Source organism: Falco rusticolus, chromosome 8 (assembly GCF_015220075.1).
Source record: "Falco rusticolus isolate bFalRus1 chromosome 8, bFalRus1.pri, whole genome shotgun sequence".
Taxonomy (NCBI): Eukaryota; Metazoa; Chordata; class Aves; order Falconiformes; family Falconidae; genus Falco; species Falco rusticolus.
The window spans coordinates 44934713-44952275 of NC_051194.1; the positions used below are offsets into that span (position 1 = coordinate 44934713).

Below are 17563 nucleotides of genomic sequence, written 5' to 3' on the forward strand. Positions count from 1 at the left end.
AGTTTAGGGTTCAAGCTTTAGCCTTCAGATTCTGCATAGGCCTTTACAACAAATAAGAACTTAGTTCATAAATAGTAGTTCATGTTTTTATCTACAAAAGTACAAAAAAAATAATTAAAAAAAAAAAAAAGGTTGGGGGGTGTGTGTGTGTAAATCATGAGGTAGCTCCAATATGGTTGCGACTGTTGCGAGCCTGAGCCGCACTCTGGGAAGCGCAGTGGCGCTGCCATGCCTCTGGCTGGTGCGGAGCAGTGTCCCAGCCGGCCGGGTGTGTCACAAAGCGGAGCGGGACCGGACTGCACAGCAGGGCACCTCAGCACTACGGCAGGGGAACCGCCTGAAGGCCGCCCCGCGTCCCACCGTAGGGCAGGACGCGAGCGCTGTCACCTGCCGGCGCCGCCGGGCGAGCCCCACGGCACAGCGCGCCCTGCCCCACGGCCCCCCGCCGCGGGAGGGCTGGAGGGCGGGAAGGCGGGAAGGGGGCGCTCCCGCCCCATCGCCACAGCCCAGGGGCAGCCGGGCCCGAGCCCGCCGGGGGACGAGCTGCGCCCCGCCAGGACCGCGGGGGCAGCGGGCGAGGTCTGCACGGCGGCGGCAGCACTCGGACGACGCCCCCGCTGAGGGAAGGAGCGGGCGGCGCTCACCTGCCGGGACCCGCCTCCCTCTCAGGCGGCCCCGGCCGCCCCGCTGCCCCCAGCAGCCGCCCGGCGCCAGGCGGCCAGGGCTGCCCCCCGCTCCCGGCCCGGCGCACGCCACGTGACCCCGCCTCACACGGGCAAGATGGCGGCGCCCAGAGCCGCCGTCAACGTGCTGCGGCGCGGAGGTGAGTGCGCGCCGCCGCCGCCGCGGGGAGGGGCGGGGGGGAGGGGGAGGCGCGGGCCCGGCGCGGCGCTTTGCCCTCCGGCCGCCCTTCCCGCCCGGCGCCGCTGCTGCCTGTGGGGCCGGGCCGGGGCAGGGCCGGGCAGCCCCGCGACGGGCGAGTGACCTGCTCGAGTTTTGCTGCGACAGTTTCTGCTGTTACCGTGCAGAGTGTGACAGGAGCAGTGGCCCGGCATACGCGTGCGCGGCGTTTTCTAGCAGCCCGCGCAGCTGCGGAGTGGTGCCGGTGCCGGGGAGGCAGTGTGCGGGAGGCTGCCGGGCCGGCACCCCCCGTGCTCCCAGGGCCGCCCGAGGGCCCCTTTCCTACCCCGTAACCTTCGCTCCTGTGTGTCTTACTGACTTACTGATGCGTAAGAGCAGTTGTACGAGATGTTGCACTTTGCTGGAAGTTTTGCACAAAACAAACTTTCTGACGCGGTGTTATTTACCTCCCGTTCCTTCCCCGGTGCTTTGCAGTCTCCTGTTGGGTACCACTGTGAGCCCGCTGGGCTGTAGCGTTCTGTGTTTCTTTTTAGCTCCCGTTGTGAAAATCAAATGTGTGAACGGAAGGAAATACCTCACAATGATCTTGATGAAAGACTTGTACCATAATATTTTTTCTAAGGCTGTTGAATACTTCATGTGGTAATAGGGGATGGAGTGATCCCAGATTAGTTTTAATGTAAACATCAAACTGAACACCACTGTCAGCTGAAGCCTGGTATTGCAGTGCTTTACAGCTGGTGTAACAAAGTTTCAATCCCATTTCTTATGTTACTGATTCTGATCTTACGCTGTACTTTTTCATTCTGTCCCAATAGTCTTGAAAAACATTGGAAAATGTAAAGGCCTCTTCTTCATAGTTAATCCTGAATTTTGCAGGGCAGAAGTGCCATATAACTTTTTTTTTTTTTCAGTGGTGAAGGTTCATATCTATAAGGAAATTTCAGTTTGACCAGACTCTTAGAATCTGAGCATCAGCTGAACTCTGGGAAGAGATGCAACATTTGGCTTTCAGAGTCTCCTATTTGTTTTATTTCTAACAGCTGTCAAAACCTTCGCTCTTTCACATGTGTGGAAGTGTGTGGAAGGGAATCAAATTTCTTGATATATGGTACCATACAAAAAATTATCTTTTGGGTTTGAATCTCAAATGAATTTAAATTTAGCATGCAGCTTCATACAGCTGTTCATTATTTGCTTCAGCAGTTCTGCGTCTGCAGCCTTTTTGTTCTGGATATTGTTTGGTCGGGTGTCCATGCCCTGCCACCAGCTCCAGCCCCAGACACACCTAGAAACCCAACGGCTGTCATCCAGTTAAAAGAACCAAGCCATTTAAATTTGTTAAGCCTTCATACCTTCCCTTTAGGCATCAAACCTTGTTCAGCTTCCCCTAGTGGATATACTTTTCTAGAAATTGAAAAAGCAAAACTGTCATAGTTCAGACAGGACTGATTAAACTAAACCAAATTTTCCCTGAATTGGACAGTTGGGTATAATTTAATTTGCAAATACTGAAAGACAGAAGTAATTTAAATTAGATTTTGTTCACCTAAGGGAATCTGTTCTACCTAAATTGAGCAAAAATTACTTTTTTGTAGCCTCTTTTGTGATATTTTTTTCATATTTCTGATGTCATGTTTTTATAAATCATGAAAGGAAAGTTTTCTTTGTTGTGGAACTGTTTCTAGTTAAGTGCATTTGAACAGCAAAGATCTGGGAAGTTTTTATACTGGTTAAATACTGCCTCCGCTTATCAGAAGGACTTAGGCTAGCCTAAAAAAATGTTTATTGTATTTGAAAAAGAAAATAAGTTGAATGAAAAATAGTAGGAAGTTAAAAAGACAGTTTGTACCTTTTCAGCAGGCATATTGGGAATTTGTTTGAATAGTCTCTGCCTTGCTAGTGGCAGAATTGCAACACTGTCAACCTAAGGAGAAGGTACACAACTTTGTAAGAGTGTGAGTGGCTTGCACAAACCTTTGTGAAATTTTGTGTGCTCAAACACGGCATTTCAGAGAAGCCTTGAAGTGTCTTGAACTGCATTTTAGCTGCCACCAGTCTTCAAATACTTGAAGAGTATTTGAAAATAATTTTACAGGTATTGCATAGAAGTGTGAATTGTGTTTACCGTTTTGTAAAAGAAAACCAAGGAACATCCCAAACATGGGCACTTCAACTCGGTGTGTCATGTCACGGTTGGTACCTGGGAATAGTACGGATTATATGGTGATTCATTGGCTTGTAAATGGTCTAATTACATATTATGACATTTTCAGTTATTGCAATAATTGCATCTGTGATACTTCATTGGTAATAAGATAAAGGAGAAGACATCAAAGAACTGCATGTCTACAAATTCAGCTCAGATGGTTTAAGGCATAGTAGTGTCCTATTGATTTATTCATTTTAGGCAAGTAAATTACTGTAGAGTAGAAGCCCCTGCTTTCTTGTAATGAAGTTTCAAGGCTTTGAGCCACACAAAAATAATTGGTGAGAAGACATCCCTTGTAAAATGAGTTACTGATACAACTGATTTCTGATCTTGCTTCCCTATCTCTAACAATGAATAAGTATTCTATAATAATCTATGTGATGTATTATTGGCCAGACTCTTAAAGTTAAGTCACTGTAGACTGACAGCGTATGATACATCTCTTAGATACGTAGTCTGTTCTCAGGCTTTCTGCTTGTACACTGGCTAGTTAAGCCCCTTGTGGAACTGGGAATTCGTATGCAGGCTTCTAAACAGGTACCGATAAACCTGGAAACTGCTTTCAGATAGAAGGTGTAGCTGTCTCCAAGACCACAGTGTGTGAGATGTTGTGAGATACTTTTCTTCTGCAAAGCCCTTTAGAAATTACTGGTTTCAGATTTTTTTCTGAACAGTACTCTTTTCCCCTCAGTAGTAAAATGAAGAGGAGATCCATAAATGTGTTTTTAAACCTTCCTCTAAAAAAGCAGGAATTCTATTTTTTTGCAGTACAGCTTCAAAGCCTCAAACAAGTTTGCCTAGAAGTGCTGAGTCTCATTAGAAACCAGTCTTTTTGTCTTTTTTGTCTTTTTTTCTTTTTTTTTTTATTTGCTGTTACAGAGCATTCTTATTTGGGCTGTATAAATCACAAGTTTGGTTCACAGGTCTTCTCAGTAATGCGTGGTTGAGTATTGTCTGTACTTCATAGTTAGTCTAGGCAAGATTGAGTATTTCAGGGGAATAATAAACTCTTCTCCAGCAGGGTATTTATATGAAAATCATCAAACTATTCAGAAGCATTACAGAAGTTAGAAATATTAGTTCAAACCCTGCAGAGAAGTGGACTAATTGAAGAAGGTATAACAAATGAGTGAAGCAATATGAAGTGATTTGGTTTACATTGTTCAGTTACAGTGCATATATATATATATATATATATAAATTTACATAGTGTTTTTCTTTGTGGTCAGACATGGCTTTGCCATTTAAGATGGTAAAACTGATAGTCAACTTTTAAATTATCATTATAGGTTGAACTCTGCATGTTAGTGTACAGAAGTGTGCTGTGGAGTCTCCAGCTGGGAGGTGGGTAAATAAAGTGCCTGCTGTAAATATCTTCAAATCTCCATTTCCATGGCTTTTTGATTTCCAAAAACGTGGTCAAGATCAAATCAGTTACTTTACTGAGTCATATCTATCCAAAACCATTGCCTATTCCACCACCTGCAAGGGGAGAGGACTGTCTCCACTCCCTGGCAATCTTTTTTTCAGCCTTTTCTGATACCTTGTTGCTGTCACTAACTTACTTCTGTAGGCAGGAACCTGGAATTGCTGGCATGTCACCACCTCACCCACACAGCCTGCCACAGAGAATCTAGCGTCCTTCTGAATAGTTAGCAGAATCGGTAACACAACTGAGTTGAGGCATCTTTCCCACAGTGTGCTTAGTTTCCTTTCATTTTATATTCCTTTTACTAGTATGCTATCCAGAATTGATCAAACACCTGTGCCCAGCTTTGTTTCATGAATGCGGCTGAGGGTGCCTACTGGTCCTCATGGAAGCAGGGGACACCCCTGTGAAAATTAAGGTACTGGACTGTATTTTAGGGACATGTAATTTCCATTACCTTAACCTTAATTTGTAGTCAGTCTTTATCCTTATCAATATTTAGCCAGTTTGGGCATTCTGTCCAAATGGGAACCTGGGGTTTTTCACTCCTGCATTGGAACTGGAGTTGACATAAAACATTCAAGCCAGCTTAAGAAATTGAGTGAATTTGGGTCAGGAGATGGAACATTAATGACTGTTTAATACAAGACTTCTTTCTCTTGAGTTATCCATAAAAACTTCACTGAGTTTTTTACTAAGCAGTATTTCTGATACACATGGTCCGTATCTTGTGTTTTGTTAGTCTGCAGCCTTTGATAATGCTCATAGCCTCATGAAATGCAGAGTTTTCGGTATTTTTAAGAGGAAGTGAAAGAAGGGCTCAAAACAAGGTAGTTTTCTTTTTTGCTGAGATCAAAGCATGCATGCCAGATTCTTGAACTGCTATATGCTACTGAATCAATCTGTTTCCATCTTTCTGATGTGTTTTGGAATAAGAGTTACATTTATTTGTTAAAAGTTGTTGTAGCTTGTCCTTTGATAAGTGTATTTAACCATAAACCTCAACATAGATAAGATTATTCGCCTGTTAAGAATGAACCGTAAAAATCTTCTTGCACTATTAATATTCATATGTTAAAAGTATCTCTTCATCCGTGTCTTCGTCACCATTAAAAAGAAACTTAGAAATGTACAACTCAAAAAATTAATCCTTATTTATGGTAACATTCAAAAGCTGACATTTTAAAAAAAAATTAACCATAGCATATACAGATAACAGTTTTGGGGAGACTTGACTAAAGATTTCCTGATATTACAGACTGATTGTCCTGTAATTCTGAGGTTTTTTGGCAAATGAGAGAAAGTGATTGAAAATTTTTGCAAGAGCGTTTTTGAGATCAGATGATGCTTGGCTGCACTGTGCAATATATGAGCTGGGCAATTAGCTGGAAGAACAATATTAATTCACATTTTCCATTAATTTGTAGACAGACTCATGTCTCCAGAATTTAACATTAGCCTTATCAGCTGCAAATGATGCATGGTGGAAGTTCAAACCATTTGATTTTAGTACACTTTTAACGTTTTTCAAATGATCCTAAGGTAGTTTCATCCCTGTCTTGAAAAGAATCAGGCAGATGAGGAATTATTCCCATTTCAACAGTGCAGCAATGAGTAACTCTGGGGGAGACATGCACTTTTATGGTTTGAGGCACAAGAGGAAAAATATTCCCCTTTCAATAAAGTGTTTAATTGTTCTCCTCTTTCAGTTGAGAGGTAATGTATTGTTGGCAGCACACAGCGCCTTTGTTCTGACAAGATCTATCACTGCTGGCTGTGGGTGGATTTGTAGGGTGTGCTTTCACCGTGAGCTTAGGTTTCTTAATCAGCATTAGCTAAGAGTGCCTTTAAGTGAAGGGAAGTCACCAGCAGATGTCCAGCCATGGCGTGAATTGGATCAACTTGTTGATCTGCCTGAAAACCAGGCGCTGCAGGGGAGGCTGTGTTCGGCTGGCAGCTCCCTGGTCCGGTTTGAGGCAGGAGGGAAGGTGGCTTATAAAGCAGCAGCGTTTTCACGTGCACTTACATGTAAGTGATCTGTGTAAGTGACATTACGCATTATCTGAGTGTTTTTAATTACTGGCTAGCTGCTGAAACTCAACATTTTCTGCCACATCACCAGCTTTACTGACTCACGCCTGCTAATGCAGCCATTTGTTCCAGCACCTGAAAAGTCTTGCCTTCTTTGTAGAACCTGGTGCTGGAGAGTCACCATCGCAGTTACAACTAAAATCCAAGTAGAGACAAAATTCTTGACAAGAGTACTTAGTTTCAGCCTTTTTCTGATGCTTTCTCTGCTTTGCGTGCCTTGTATCTTGGGTGGCCAGGTCCAGGCAGTGTCCTTTATCTGCCAGGACTTAGTCTGTGGTAAATATGTTGGACAGGTAGGTTTTTAGATACCACAAGTTACATGAGGTAGGCCTAGCTGTAAGCCTTCAAGCAAAACTGAACTTCTTTGGAAATGTATTTTACATGTGTCATTTTTCATTCTGCAAAGTTTTCCTTAAAGATGACCTGGACCTTTCCCTAAGCAGAAACGAGCTGCTTCCTCTTTCCATTCCCATCGCAGAACTCTGAAACTTTTCCAACCATCTGCAGCAGCTTACCAGCTTGGTGTGGTGATTCTCTGTTAAGGGCTGTGTCCAGCTGCATGCGTAGGCTACTGACTCTGAAGGAAAAATACCAGAAAGCTCTGGGAAAGCCTCTACCAAGAAACTGGGATGCCCCATCACAGGGACTTTGCTTGCTGCTGTGTTTCCAAAGTGGGTTTTATCATGCTCACTCAGTCTTCAGAGTTAGACGTGGGGATGTCCGTGTGCAAGGAGCACTCCCTGTTTGCATGCACAACTTTGTATTGCCTGCCAGAGGCTGTTGTCCTCATCTGTCATTTCCTTACCTGGCTTCAGGTATAGAAACAAAGGCTCAATGTAATACAGTGTAATAGGGTGGAAAGTCTGAAACAGAAAGTCACACCTGTGATTTTAATTCCAGGTATGCAGTTCAGTGCTGGCTTTGGACAAACTTTGTCTCTTCCTGAAGGGGTAGGTCTCTTCAATCTCACAAATGCAGTGTTAACCAATACGCAGATCTTAGTGTTGCCCTGCAAAGAACCCAATGACTGATTTAACATCCTCTGTATTCATACAGCAAATCAATGAAACAAAGGACACCACAATCCCTAGGGATTAAATTAAAGAAAAAAAAAAAAATACAGGCTCTTAAAATCTGCACCAGAAGATGACCCTGCCAAGCCTATGTACAGGATCAAACTACACGTGAGGTCCCTGCCTTCTTGGTCCTTGCATGTTCTGTTATTTAAAACATCTGGAAGAGTGGTAGAGTGTATCACAGCTGTCTGGTGGTTGCTAAGCTTGTTTTGTAATATGTAGCATTTGAAGAGAAAGAATGAAGGACTGAGTTATCCCTAAAGAAATTCTGGACTTCAGATTGTGAGTTATATTGTATTTTAGAGCAAATAACTCCATTGTCCAAAATCACAGGATCAGATGCCCTGTGAACACATAGTGTAACATTTTTTTTGCCTCCAAGAGCTTGTAGCACAGGTAGCTATGGCAGACAAAAGGGGCTGAAATGGTGAGCACTAGCTGATGGATGGAGAAACTGCAGTGCTGAGGGAGTAATTTGTGGAGGATCTTGTGGCAGTGTGGCATCAGTAGGATGAAACGGGGCCTGAGGCTGCCCTAATGCCTGCTGCTCTTAAGCTGCCAGCCTAATGCACGGTTTAACAGTGGACATGCGTGAAGTAGCTTTCTAGATTTAGATAATGTATTCTTTTTACTCAAGCTTTTGCACTGAATTACCCTACCTAGACCTGAAGCTGAATTGAACAAGTACATAAAAAACCATACCACATGTCTGTAAGTGCTGGGAATTCTGTGTTGTGGATGTTCTCTAGCTGTGCAGGGGAAACTGAACTGAGCTGGTCTGGCATGCTTCCCCTCATTTCTTGCATGGTTTTCTATGTATAGGTAGAGTTTGCATGTAAGATTGAGGCTACCAAAAAATACTTCTGTAGTGTCATGGTATTTTTGGTTTTTATTCTGAAGAGACCTGAGTTTCTGTCAAAGCCACCTTGCAGACCTACTACTGGTTTTGAAGCTCTTCAGGTGCTAAAGCTGTAGCAGAGGTCTGTGTCATGAAATCTAAGCTGGTTTTCCTTTCCATGATATTCAGACATACTAGACTAGACATGATCTGGCGGTGACAGTTGCGAATCATGAGAAAACTGAATTGAAAGCTTAGGAGCTTTTGAGCATTCTTCAGTGACAGTCCTACTGGTCTACCGCAAACTATGATTTCGAAGTAATGTTTGATCACATATGCAGTCTGTAAAAGGCCTTTTCTCTGCTAAAACCACCTGTAGGACCCCTAGTCACAATGATCTTCTTAATTCAGGATTGTGTAATTTTCTTTTCTTTTTTTTTTTCTCTCATTCCTCCTTCCTTCTCCCCTGCTCCCAAGCACATTCCTAAAGTACTTGGAAATGCACATCTGGTGAGACAGAGTTGCTGCCTCTTCTTCTCTTTGACAGTTTGACATGATGATGTGCCAACCCTGGGTAGCTTGCAGTGCTTCTAAACACCACATCACACTACTGTTGATCTAGCAATATTTATGAGCATTAAAATTTAATTTGAAAATATTTTGAAGTAATGAAGTGGGAGGGGGAATGGATTACAGGGCAATTGTTGGTTGGGTTTTTTTTATATTGTGCCTGTTGAAGCTGTGTATGTTTGTCACAGTGGTTTCTTTCCAAAGTATTTCCATTTTAAATCAGTGTTTGTTAAAATACACTTGTGTGCCTCGTCTTTCATATACGTATGTGAAAAAGCTAGAGAACATGTACAAGGAGCAATCTGTACACTGTGTATTCTCTGCCTTACAGTTATTTCATCCTTTAGAAAGAGGCTGTTTGGCTACAGCAGTGTTTTAATTTCATTTTTTAGTTTTCAGTTACACATTTCTGGAGTCTCCCTGACCACTGCTGTTACCTGATGGCGCCAATATTTCATCAAGTTTAGACAAGCAGTCTACCTGGACTTAGGCCCAGAGGAGCTGCTGTAACTGATGAACATGATCCCCTCTTCCCTGGAATCCAAGACCTGTAGTACCACAATTTCCAAGGGAATTGAAAGAAAACTGTGTTCAGGCCTTGCCTCCTGCTTTTTTCGTTTTCTTTGTTGTTTTTACATAGTATTGCCTTGTACTGATGGGTAGCATACCTCACCACCGGTAAAACCAGGTATTAGTTTGTTGATAATTAGGAGAAAAGATTCTTTTAAACCCAGACTGAAAACAGGAGCAGTGAAGAGCAGGAGCACAGGCAGTGACAGAAGTTACTCTGACATCCCTTGATTAATTGCTTACAAATAAAGTGACAAGTTACTAAACAAATTAACGAAAAATGTTGCAGCACTATTGTTTCTGTGTTGCTGGGTTTTTTACTACACCATCATTTTTATGCTTCCAGAGTTTAGTGGATACAATTTGTATTTTAATTTTGTTCTTGCATATTTCTCTTTAATCCGTTTCATTCTGTTGGAAAAGCTGCATTATATAGACATCATATATTATTTTAGCTGCAGAATATTATCATAGTGGATTTTTTATTTAGAAAATGTTTTTAGAATTTTTTAATGATTGCAGAGTGAATGTTAGTGTTCAATGTAATTAAATTTAATTGCATTTCCTGTATGTTTTATTTTTAGTTTGCTCTCATATGCCTTTATTTTCATCAGGAGTTGTAAATTTGACATAGTTTTTTTAAAAAGCATGGAGCTGGCAGTCAGACACAAGCCCACTTTAAAGCAATGAAATAATTATCTTAAAATTTTTCTACATGTGGGGAACATGTAGTTTGTGCTTAATGATCAAGAACTGTTTTTTTCATGTTGTATTGGATTGTATGACCTTGGTAGGTTTTTTTCTTCTGTAAATTTAAAAAGTTCAGATGGGGAAGAGTAACTAAAAGCTGCTTTTATGTCCAGATCGACTGGACAAGCAGGCAGAACCTACTACTCTTTCAGCTCCATACATTTTTGCTGCTGTTCATTTATCTTTTACTGCTCGTGTTTACCTAACTGGCGTGTTATACCATTACTTGTAGAGAGACTTTTCCTTAATCTCTTAAGGAAAAGTGTGGGGAAATTTGCCTTCAGCTATTGTTTGTTTTTCTGTTACTGTAACAGTTTGTCTGACTTACTTATTTTTCTAAATATGAGCTGTTTACCCTGCAAGGAACTGAAGTAGCTGGAGAACTTGTAAAGCTCTGGGTTCACGGATGTGAAGGCTGAACAGAGAAAAATTTACTTATTTAAGTCTAGTGACTAATAAACATCTGAAATAAAGATGTCTTTACTAAAAATTCATTATTCTTTTTCTCTGTGGAAGAGAATATAAGGTCTGCTGTAGCACAGTACAGGTATTGTATTGTTCACATCTTCCAGGCTTGTTGTCTGCTCCAGGTTTGACATTCCTGGTATTTCTGAGGGTTGTTTTAAAAAAAGGCATGGAAAAATAAATCATATCAGATCTTTTTAAACCTCAAAAAGGTAAAAGTGCAATCATACAGTAGAATCATATTAAGATGATTTTTCTTCCAGTCACCAGCAGGGGAGTGAGTTACTGTTCTTGCTAGATAAAATTCATTCCAAGTTTTTCATAGAGGAAGCCTGAGGCATGAAGCTGAAGTTGTTTTCTTGCATTGTGGCGGTACTCTGAAGCCACAGGCTTCAGGTTTCTGTTGTCCGAATTGTAGGAATCTCCTGCTCTAGAGGCTGTGCAGCGGTTTGCAAAATAAGTAAGGGAGAGGGGAAGGGGCTGGCTAGCAGTGCTTGGGAACTCACCTGCTTCTGAAACGGGAGGCTCTCCTGCTGGTCTGCCACTGCCCTTCTCGCAGCGAGAGTTCTCCCTACGGCTCTGTGGCTGAAGAGATGGCGTGATCTCAGGTCCTTCATGGGGCTAGGAGCCAGGAGCTAGGGAGTTTGGGGCTAGTGGGGTGTGTGGCCTTGGATAAGCCATTGAACTTTCTGTGTCTTTCTCCACCTACAATGCAGATATTTATCTACCTTGCAGGTGCGTTGGTTGAGATTAATGAGTTGTTTGTAAAGCACTTTGAAGATGAAAAGCACTATAAAAATGCTAAGTATTATTATGTATGAGCTCTTGAGTGCATAATGGCTGTTTGCCTGCCAGTATTTAAAGCAGTTTGTTACACAGTAAGTATGAAAGGCACTGTATGAAGTAAAGTTCTAGTTTTCTTTTAGGAAAAGTCACTCATATTTTGTATTCAGCAGTTCAGATGACACCACTGGTCTTTGGTGTTATCTAGAGTGAGAACAGACTCTAGAAAAATGTTTTGAAATGAACTGTTTCAAAACTTGAAAATCAGGTGGTTGTTAGAATCAGGGCTTCTTCTCAATTGGTCATTTCTTACCCTCTTTATACGTGTTGGGGTTTGTTTGCCAAATTCCCAGGTCTTCTGCCTTCTTCTGTTTTGCCAAATGCTTCTACTGTCCCTTCTTACGCTTCGGTGTGAACTTCCGTAACTTTTCTCTCCCTGAACCTTTCTGTCCATCTCTGCAGTTTTCACCAAAGCTCCTGTTCTTTGTGCCGCTTCTGTGAGCGGCTCTTGCCATGTTGCCCAGGTTTCTTCAGCCCTTCATCTCCCCATCCCTCACTTCAGTCATCCCTGTGCCCAAGCGTCCCCCTGCGCTCCTGCCCTGGCGAGCCCAGCCCTGGGCACCAGCTGCCAGCCAGCACTGCACGGCACAGTGTCCTTCCCCATGGCGCCGCTCCGATAAACAGCCGAGCGATCCACTGTCAGACAGGCAGAAACATCCACGGAGGGAACAGTGCTGCCCTGTGCTTGAGAGGAGACCTCCCTGCCTGTGACCTGTTGGTTCAGTGATCTTCAAGCTTTTCGAGCATGGGTTTTTCTAAGCGTCCTCCAGTGGCAGTGTGGACTCCCATGTAGGGAGCTGAAACAAATTGATAATGAACTTGTTTTCTAAAAAAAAATATTATTTTCACAGTCTTTGGATGGGGCCATCAAATTCCCAGGTTTCCTCATATCACAGGTTGAAAACAACTGCATTTGTTTATTATGTATCAGCACCATATAGTCTGTCCAGCTTGGATGATAAAATACTCGCTTTGGCCTCAATCTTAGTTTACTACATTGGGTTAGAGATGTCAAGGAAACAAATGCCCCATCTTAAATAGATTACCTGAGTGCAGTCCACTTTATAAGGTGTGTCACATAACCAGAGCATGTCATGTTTTAATTGTAGGAGAGAGTAGGCATGAAAATTCATATACCACAGAGTAAGGTCTTGCAGTTTATTGGATGAAATTCAGTCGGAAAAATACAGTGTGTATATATATATATAAAAAATATTTATATTTTTAATATATTTACATATATATATAAATATATAAGCTATGCTTAGTATGATAGAAGTGTCAAGATTCTTTTGTCTTAGTTATTGGATTATCTTGCTATGTTTTTGAAAGGATCTAGGAGAAATCATTTAAGGTAATATTTACAAATTGAACTGTTAATTGGCAGAGGGCTTTATCCGTATGATAACTTGGCTGTTCCTCAGAGGTAGTTACTACAGATGTTCCTGGGCAAGGGAATTTAGAGTTATTATTTTTTCTTAATTCCTTTAAGATAGTTCATATTAAATACATTATTTTAGTGAACAGCAATCTGGAAATGTTTTATGACATAGAAACAAAATATGGAAAGTTCGTTTGTTTATTTCATTAAATGACTTATACCCTGTGGAGCTCTCCTTTTAGAGTCGTGGTCCTTTCCAAATCAGTAGATGTCTTTCCCTTTACTTAATTTCTGAACAAAGAGGAAAATGTTGGAAACCAAATGTTTAACAGACTGCCCTGCTGCATGGAAGCCTTAGAAACGGGAATAAAGGCCTCTTCAGAGCTCCTCAGAGGTCTTTTGGCAGGCATACTTTGTAGTGTGCAGACTGAGAAAACTTTCATGAGTGTTTTTGAAAGTCGCGCTGTTCTGTTTCGAATTTAGATGATAAACAGGCACTCTAACCAGCTGTATAAAGTCTCCAACTTACCATTTTAAAGATGTTTACTTTCAGGTATTTATGGTTAAAATACCTGTTTAAAGCTGTGTTTCAATTTTAGATCAAGCTTATTTTGAACCGTGAAGGACTATTGCAGTAATGAACATGATCTAAATTTATACATTAATACTTATGACATATCAGATGTTACCTAAAGGAACATGTACACTTCTCAGATTATCTGTTCCATGTTTAGTTATACATAAACTGAAATTAGGTCCTGCCTTATATATTTTTTAAATTATGAAAGTCAACAGATTTGGCAAAACATTGAAGGAATATGTCAAAGAAATTGTTCGTTTTTCACATAAATTCCGGCAGTTCAGCCTCGGATTTTATGATAGACACAGGTGAAGATGGAGTTGGAAAAAAGCAATAATGAGCTCCTAACCTCCTTCCACAAGTTGTAAAAATGGTTTTATTACATAAAAATGCTTTATGTAATAGTTGGTGTGGTCACCGCAGACCTGCCTGTATGCTGCTTGGGTTCGTAGCTCTCAAACGTGTTTGTGAACTCATCTGGAGCTGTTGATGTGAGGTCCCTCTCCACTGGACAAAGCGGACAGGCATCCTGCAAAGACGTCCTGGTTGGACACCGAGATGAGGTGTTGCCCGCAGTGGTTTGTGGTCCTTTGCATGTCGCTCCCTTGCATGGTGGATGAGGTGGTATGTGGTAATGAGGCTTGTGCCATGTGCTTTCTGAACTAACATGTGAGGGGACTAGGCAGGTCTCACCTCTCTGACCTATTGCTGGTCGTTCTGCACTGATTGTTATTAACATACATGTGGCTTATGACAGAGAATTAAAGGAAATGGGTGTTCCTTGAAGAAATAAAGTCGTGGGACTTGTCTGGGTTGCTTGCTCTGGCACACCCCACTAATTCAGCAGAAGCTCAGGTCACGGGAAGAATTCACTTCTGGGAAGATGTAAATTGCTTCCTTGAAAAGATCGAGTTGTACCAGCAAGAATTATACAGCTCTGTCCCAAGGTTTCTTTTTGAGTGGCGTTGTTACATTGTCTAAGAGTTTTGGGTTGTAGAGTACTCTCCTTAACTAATGCATGTTCTCTGCCAAAACTTTAATGGCAGAGCAACCCAAAGACTGCAGGAGAAGCGGCTGTTTCTAAAACAGTGTTGATAAAGTCAGTCTTGCTTTTGTTCCTTTGGGGTCTGTTTTGTCCAAATAAATCTTTAGCAAAAACTGTTTCACAAATTCAGGTATAGAGTAAGGTAGCTGGTAGACAAACTTCAGCAGCTTTTGTTGCAACAGTATCCCCAGCTGTGGGAGCCAGCTGGACGTTGCAAACAGGTCGGTGGGAGGTTGGCAGGTGGCAGTTCAACCAGCTGAAAATAGTCTGCTGAGTGGCTGGGGTAAAGCCACTGGTTTTCTCCTATCCCCTCTGGTGCAGCAGGTGGTGGTGATGGACTACCAACCACTGCACCATGAGCAGGCACGGCGGAGACTCAAGCACATTGCTTCTGCCGACCGTGCCATTGCAGGGGGAGCAGCCACATCAGGTTCAACTTTGCTGGAGCTGTTTGCTCAGTGAATGCGAATCAGGAGCCCAGACTTTTATAAAGTTGTGGCCAGGGTCATAAAACTCAAATTCACAGTCACATCACTTTACAGTAGGCCATATAGGTGGATTGAAATGGACTTCATGTTTACAATGATTAAAATTAGAGCAGGATTCTTAGCACGTAGTTGACTGGATTTGCTGATTTGGGGATTGCTTTAGAGTCTGAAGGAGAGACCTTCTCCTGTACGTGTCTCAGCCATGATTTTATCAATGCACATGACTTCTGTAATCGCACTTTCATATATTTTAGCACCAAAGTTTCTCACCCAGAATTTATCCAGGTGTTGGATCAAAGTCTTCCAAGAGACAGACCAAAGATACACAGTCAAATGCGAAAGGTGCCTGTTTCTGTGGCTGGGCTTCTGCAGAAAGTTGTGGGAGCACCAGCACTCGCTCCAGAGTTGAGCTGGACAGCAAGAGTATAAAAGCCTCTATTTTATAATTCTCAGAACAGTTTGTATTACATCGTGCATCACATCTGGATAGAGGTTTAATGAAAAACTCCACTGACCTGATTTTTTCATTAGAAAAATAGTGCCATTGCAGCTGAAATCGCCAGTAAAATTGAGACCTCAGTGTTTCCCCATGCAGATCTGCAGGTTTAGTGAAGCACTGTCAGGATGGGTCTGCACTATCATCAGATTTACCAGGGGCTGCCAGGGTCACTGGCTTTTCTTAATAGCACCAATGTGTACTTCTTGCGACATGCATGGCTTTACTACTAGCCTGGTTTTTATTTGTTTTTTCAGTCCTCCCCATAATGAATGCAATATATGCCTGTGTCTTGTGTGACACAAGGCAGCTAGCTATGCACCCTTGTCTTCTAGTCATGTTAAATTTTATTGAGAAGTAAAGCCACCTTTTTTTTTTTTTTTGGTATGAAATTGAATGGGAAGCCTTTGCAAAAACTTTTCTTCTTATGCAGTTAATATCTTTATAAATTTTGTCTCTTGTGTCAGTTCTGTGGACCTCTTTCTCTCTAACCAGAGCACCAAATAAATAAGTACTTGGGAGCTGTGTTCTGGTTGAAACGTTTCCTCACTTGCAAGCAGCTGGCTCCTGTCAGAGCAACTGCGAGATCCAGCCATGGCCTCAGGTTGCTGCCCACACCAGTCTGTCTCTCCAGTGTGCAATACTATTGCAAATCTGTATATTTAAACCACAAACCTGTAACAAAAACAACAAAAAAAGAGAGTTGAGGTAGATGTTTGACAAATCATGCAAGGCAATCTAAAAGGTCTGAGTTGAGTTTGCAAATTATTAATTGGTCAAGTGGGATGTCCCCCTGGAGAATTCCATGGATTACTGCCCAGCTTTGCAGAAAAGGTAGCAAAGCCTGCTGTGAAGAAATGCCTATCATATTTAGCTGACAAGGTAGATTATCTTCATCTTGTGGAAATCAAAACATTTATTGCTTCTCATAGATTTACTATCTCTGCAGAAAAGAGCTATGTAAACCCTTTTCAGTCTAGAAAAAGGAGTTGGAGACCTAATTTCTTGCAAAGACCCTTTGCTTACTCTAAGAAAATCAGGTGGTGTAGTAGTCCAATAAACTGTACAAAGTGAGTGAACACCTGATGAAAATAGTTTAGAAATATTCTATTATTTTTTTTAAGTCAACCTGTGTGGGAAGTGGCTGTCATGGGCAATGTGGTACCCATCTTTGCAGCACCGTACAAGATGGGGAGGTGTTACGTGGGTGACTGATACCTGTAAAGTGCGCATCAGGAGAAGTGACTGGGAGCAAGGTCAAGATTTAGAGGTGAGAGGCACTGCTATAAGTGCAACTGGGCTGCATAATCCTCTCTTTAGGAATTAAGCAGCTTCTGTAATTTGTGATTTACTGAGATGAATGCTTGCAGTTCTTCCAGGAAATCTCCCATAGCAGTAGCTGGGGTGTTGACCATGGAGTATGAGGCAGTGGAGAAGCCCAAAGGTCCTTCTTTACCGCTTAGGGCTCACAGCTAGGTCTTGGGATCTAAATGTTGTGTTTTCTCATTGGAAAGCAAAGGGCCAGATGGGCAGGGCTGGAGCCAGTCCCAACGATGGGCTTTAGAAACCCAAAAATGTTGAATGTCAGTTGTCTTAACTCTTCCTGATGCGTATTACATGGGCCAGGGCACAGGGGGAACAAGTGAGCCAGATACTGACCTGCACGTGGGTTGAATGAAATAAGCCGACCTCTCTTCCATGTTCCCAACACCTAGAAAAAGTCATGGCAAAGACTGAACGTTAGTCATCGTAGTGGTGGTTATTGTTTAATTTACCGTAAATCAGCCACCAGGTCAGTGCCCACTGATGCCTTAGCTCTTTGTACTGAACAATTACTGCATCCAGTTAAGGTGCCTGCTGTACCCACC

General features: G+C 42.2%; 1 protein-coding gene across 4 annotated transcripts in view; it reads left to right on the forward strand.

Annotated features, from left to right (window-relative positions):
- The first annotated feature begins 577 nt into the window (after nucleotides 1-577).
- The window catches only part of METAP1D (methionyl aminopeptidase type 1D, mitochondrial), a 49523-nt gene continuing 32537 nt past the window's right edge, over nucleotides 578-17563 (forward strand). Inside the window, exons 1-2 of one of the 4 annotated variants that reach the window (XM_037398096.1) lie at nucleotides 727-823; nucleotides 4363-4417. In XM_037398096.1, the coding sequence (XP_037253993.1) occupies nucleotides 4375-4417 (43 nt within the window). In that variant the 5' untranslated portion in view covers nucleotides 727-823; nucleotides 4363-4374. Of the gene's footprint in view, nucleotides 824-4362; nucleotides 4418-17563 lie in introns of those variants that run through there. The other 3 variants (XM_037398097.1, XM_037398098.1, XM_037398099.1) reach the window with 3 other exon arrangements.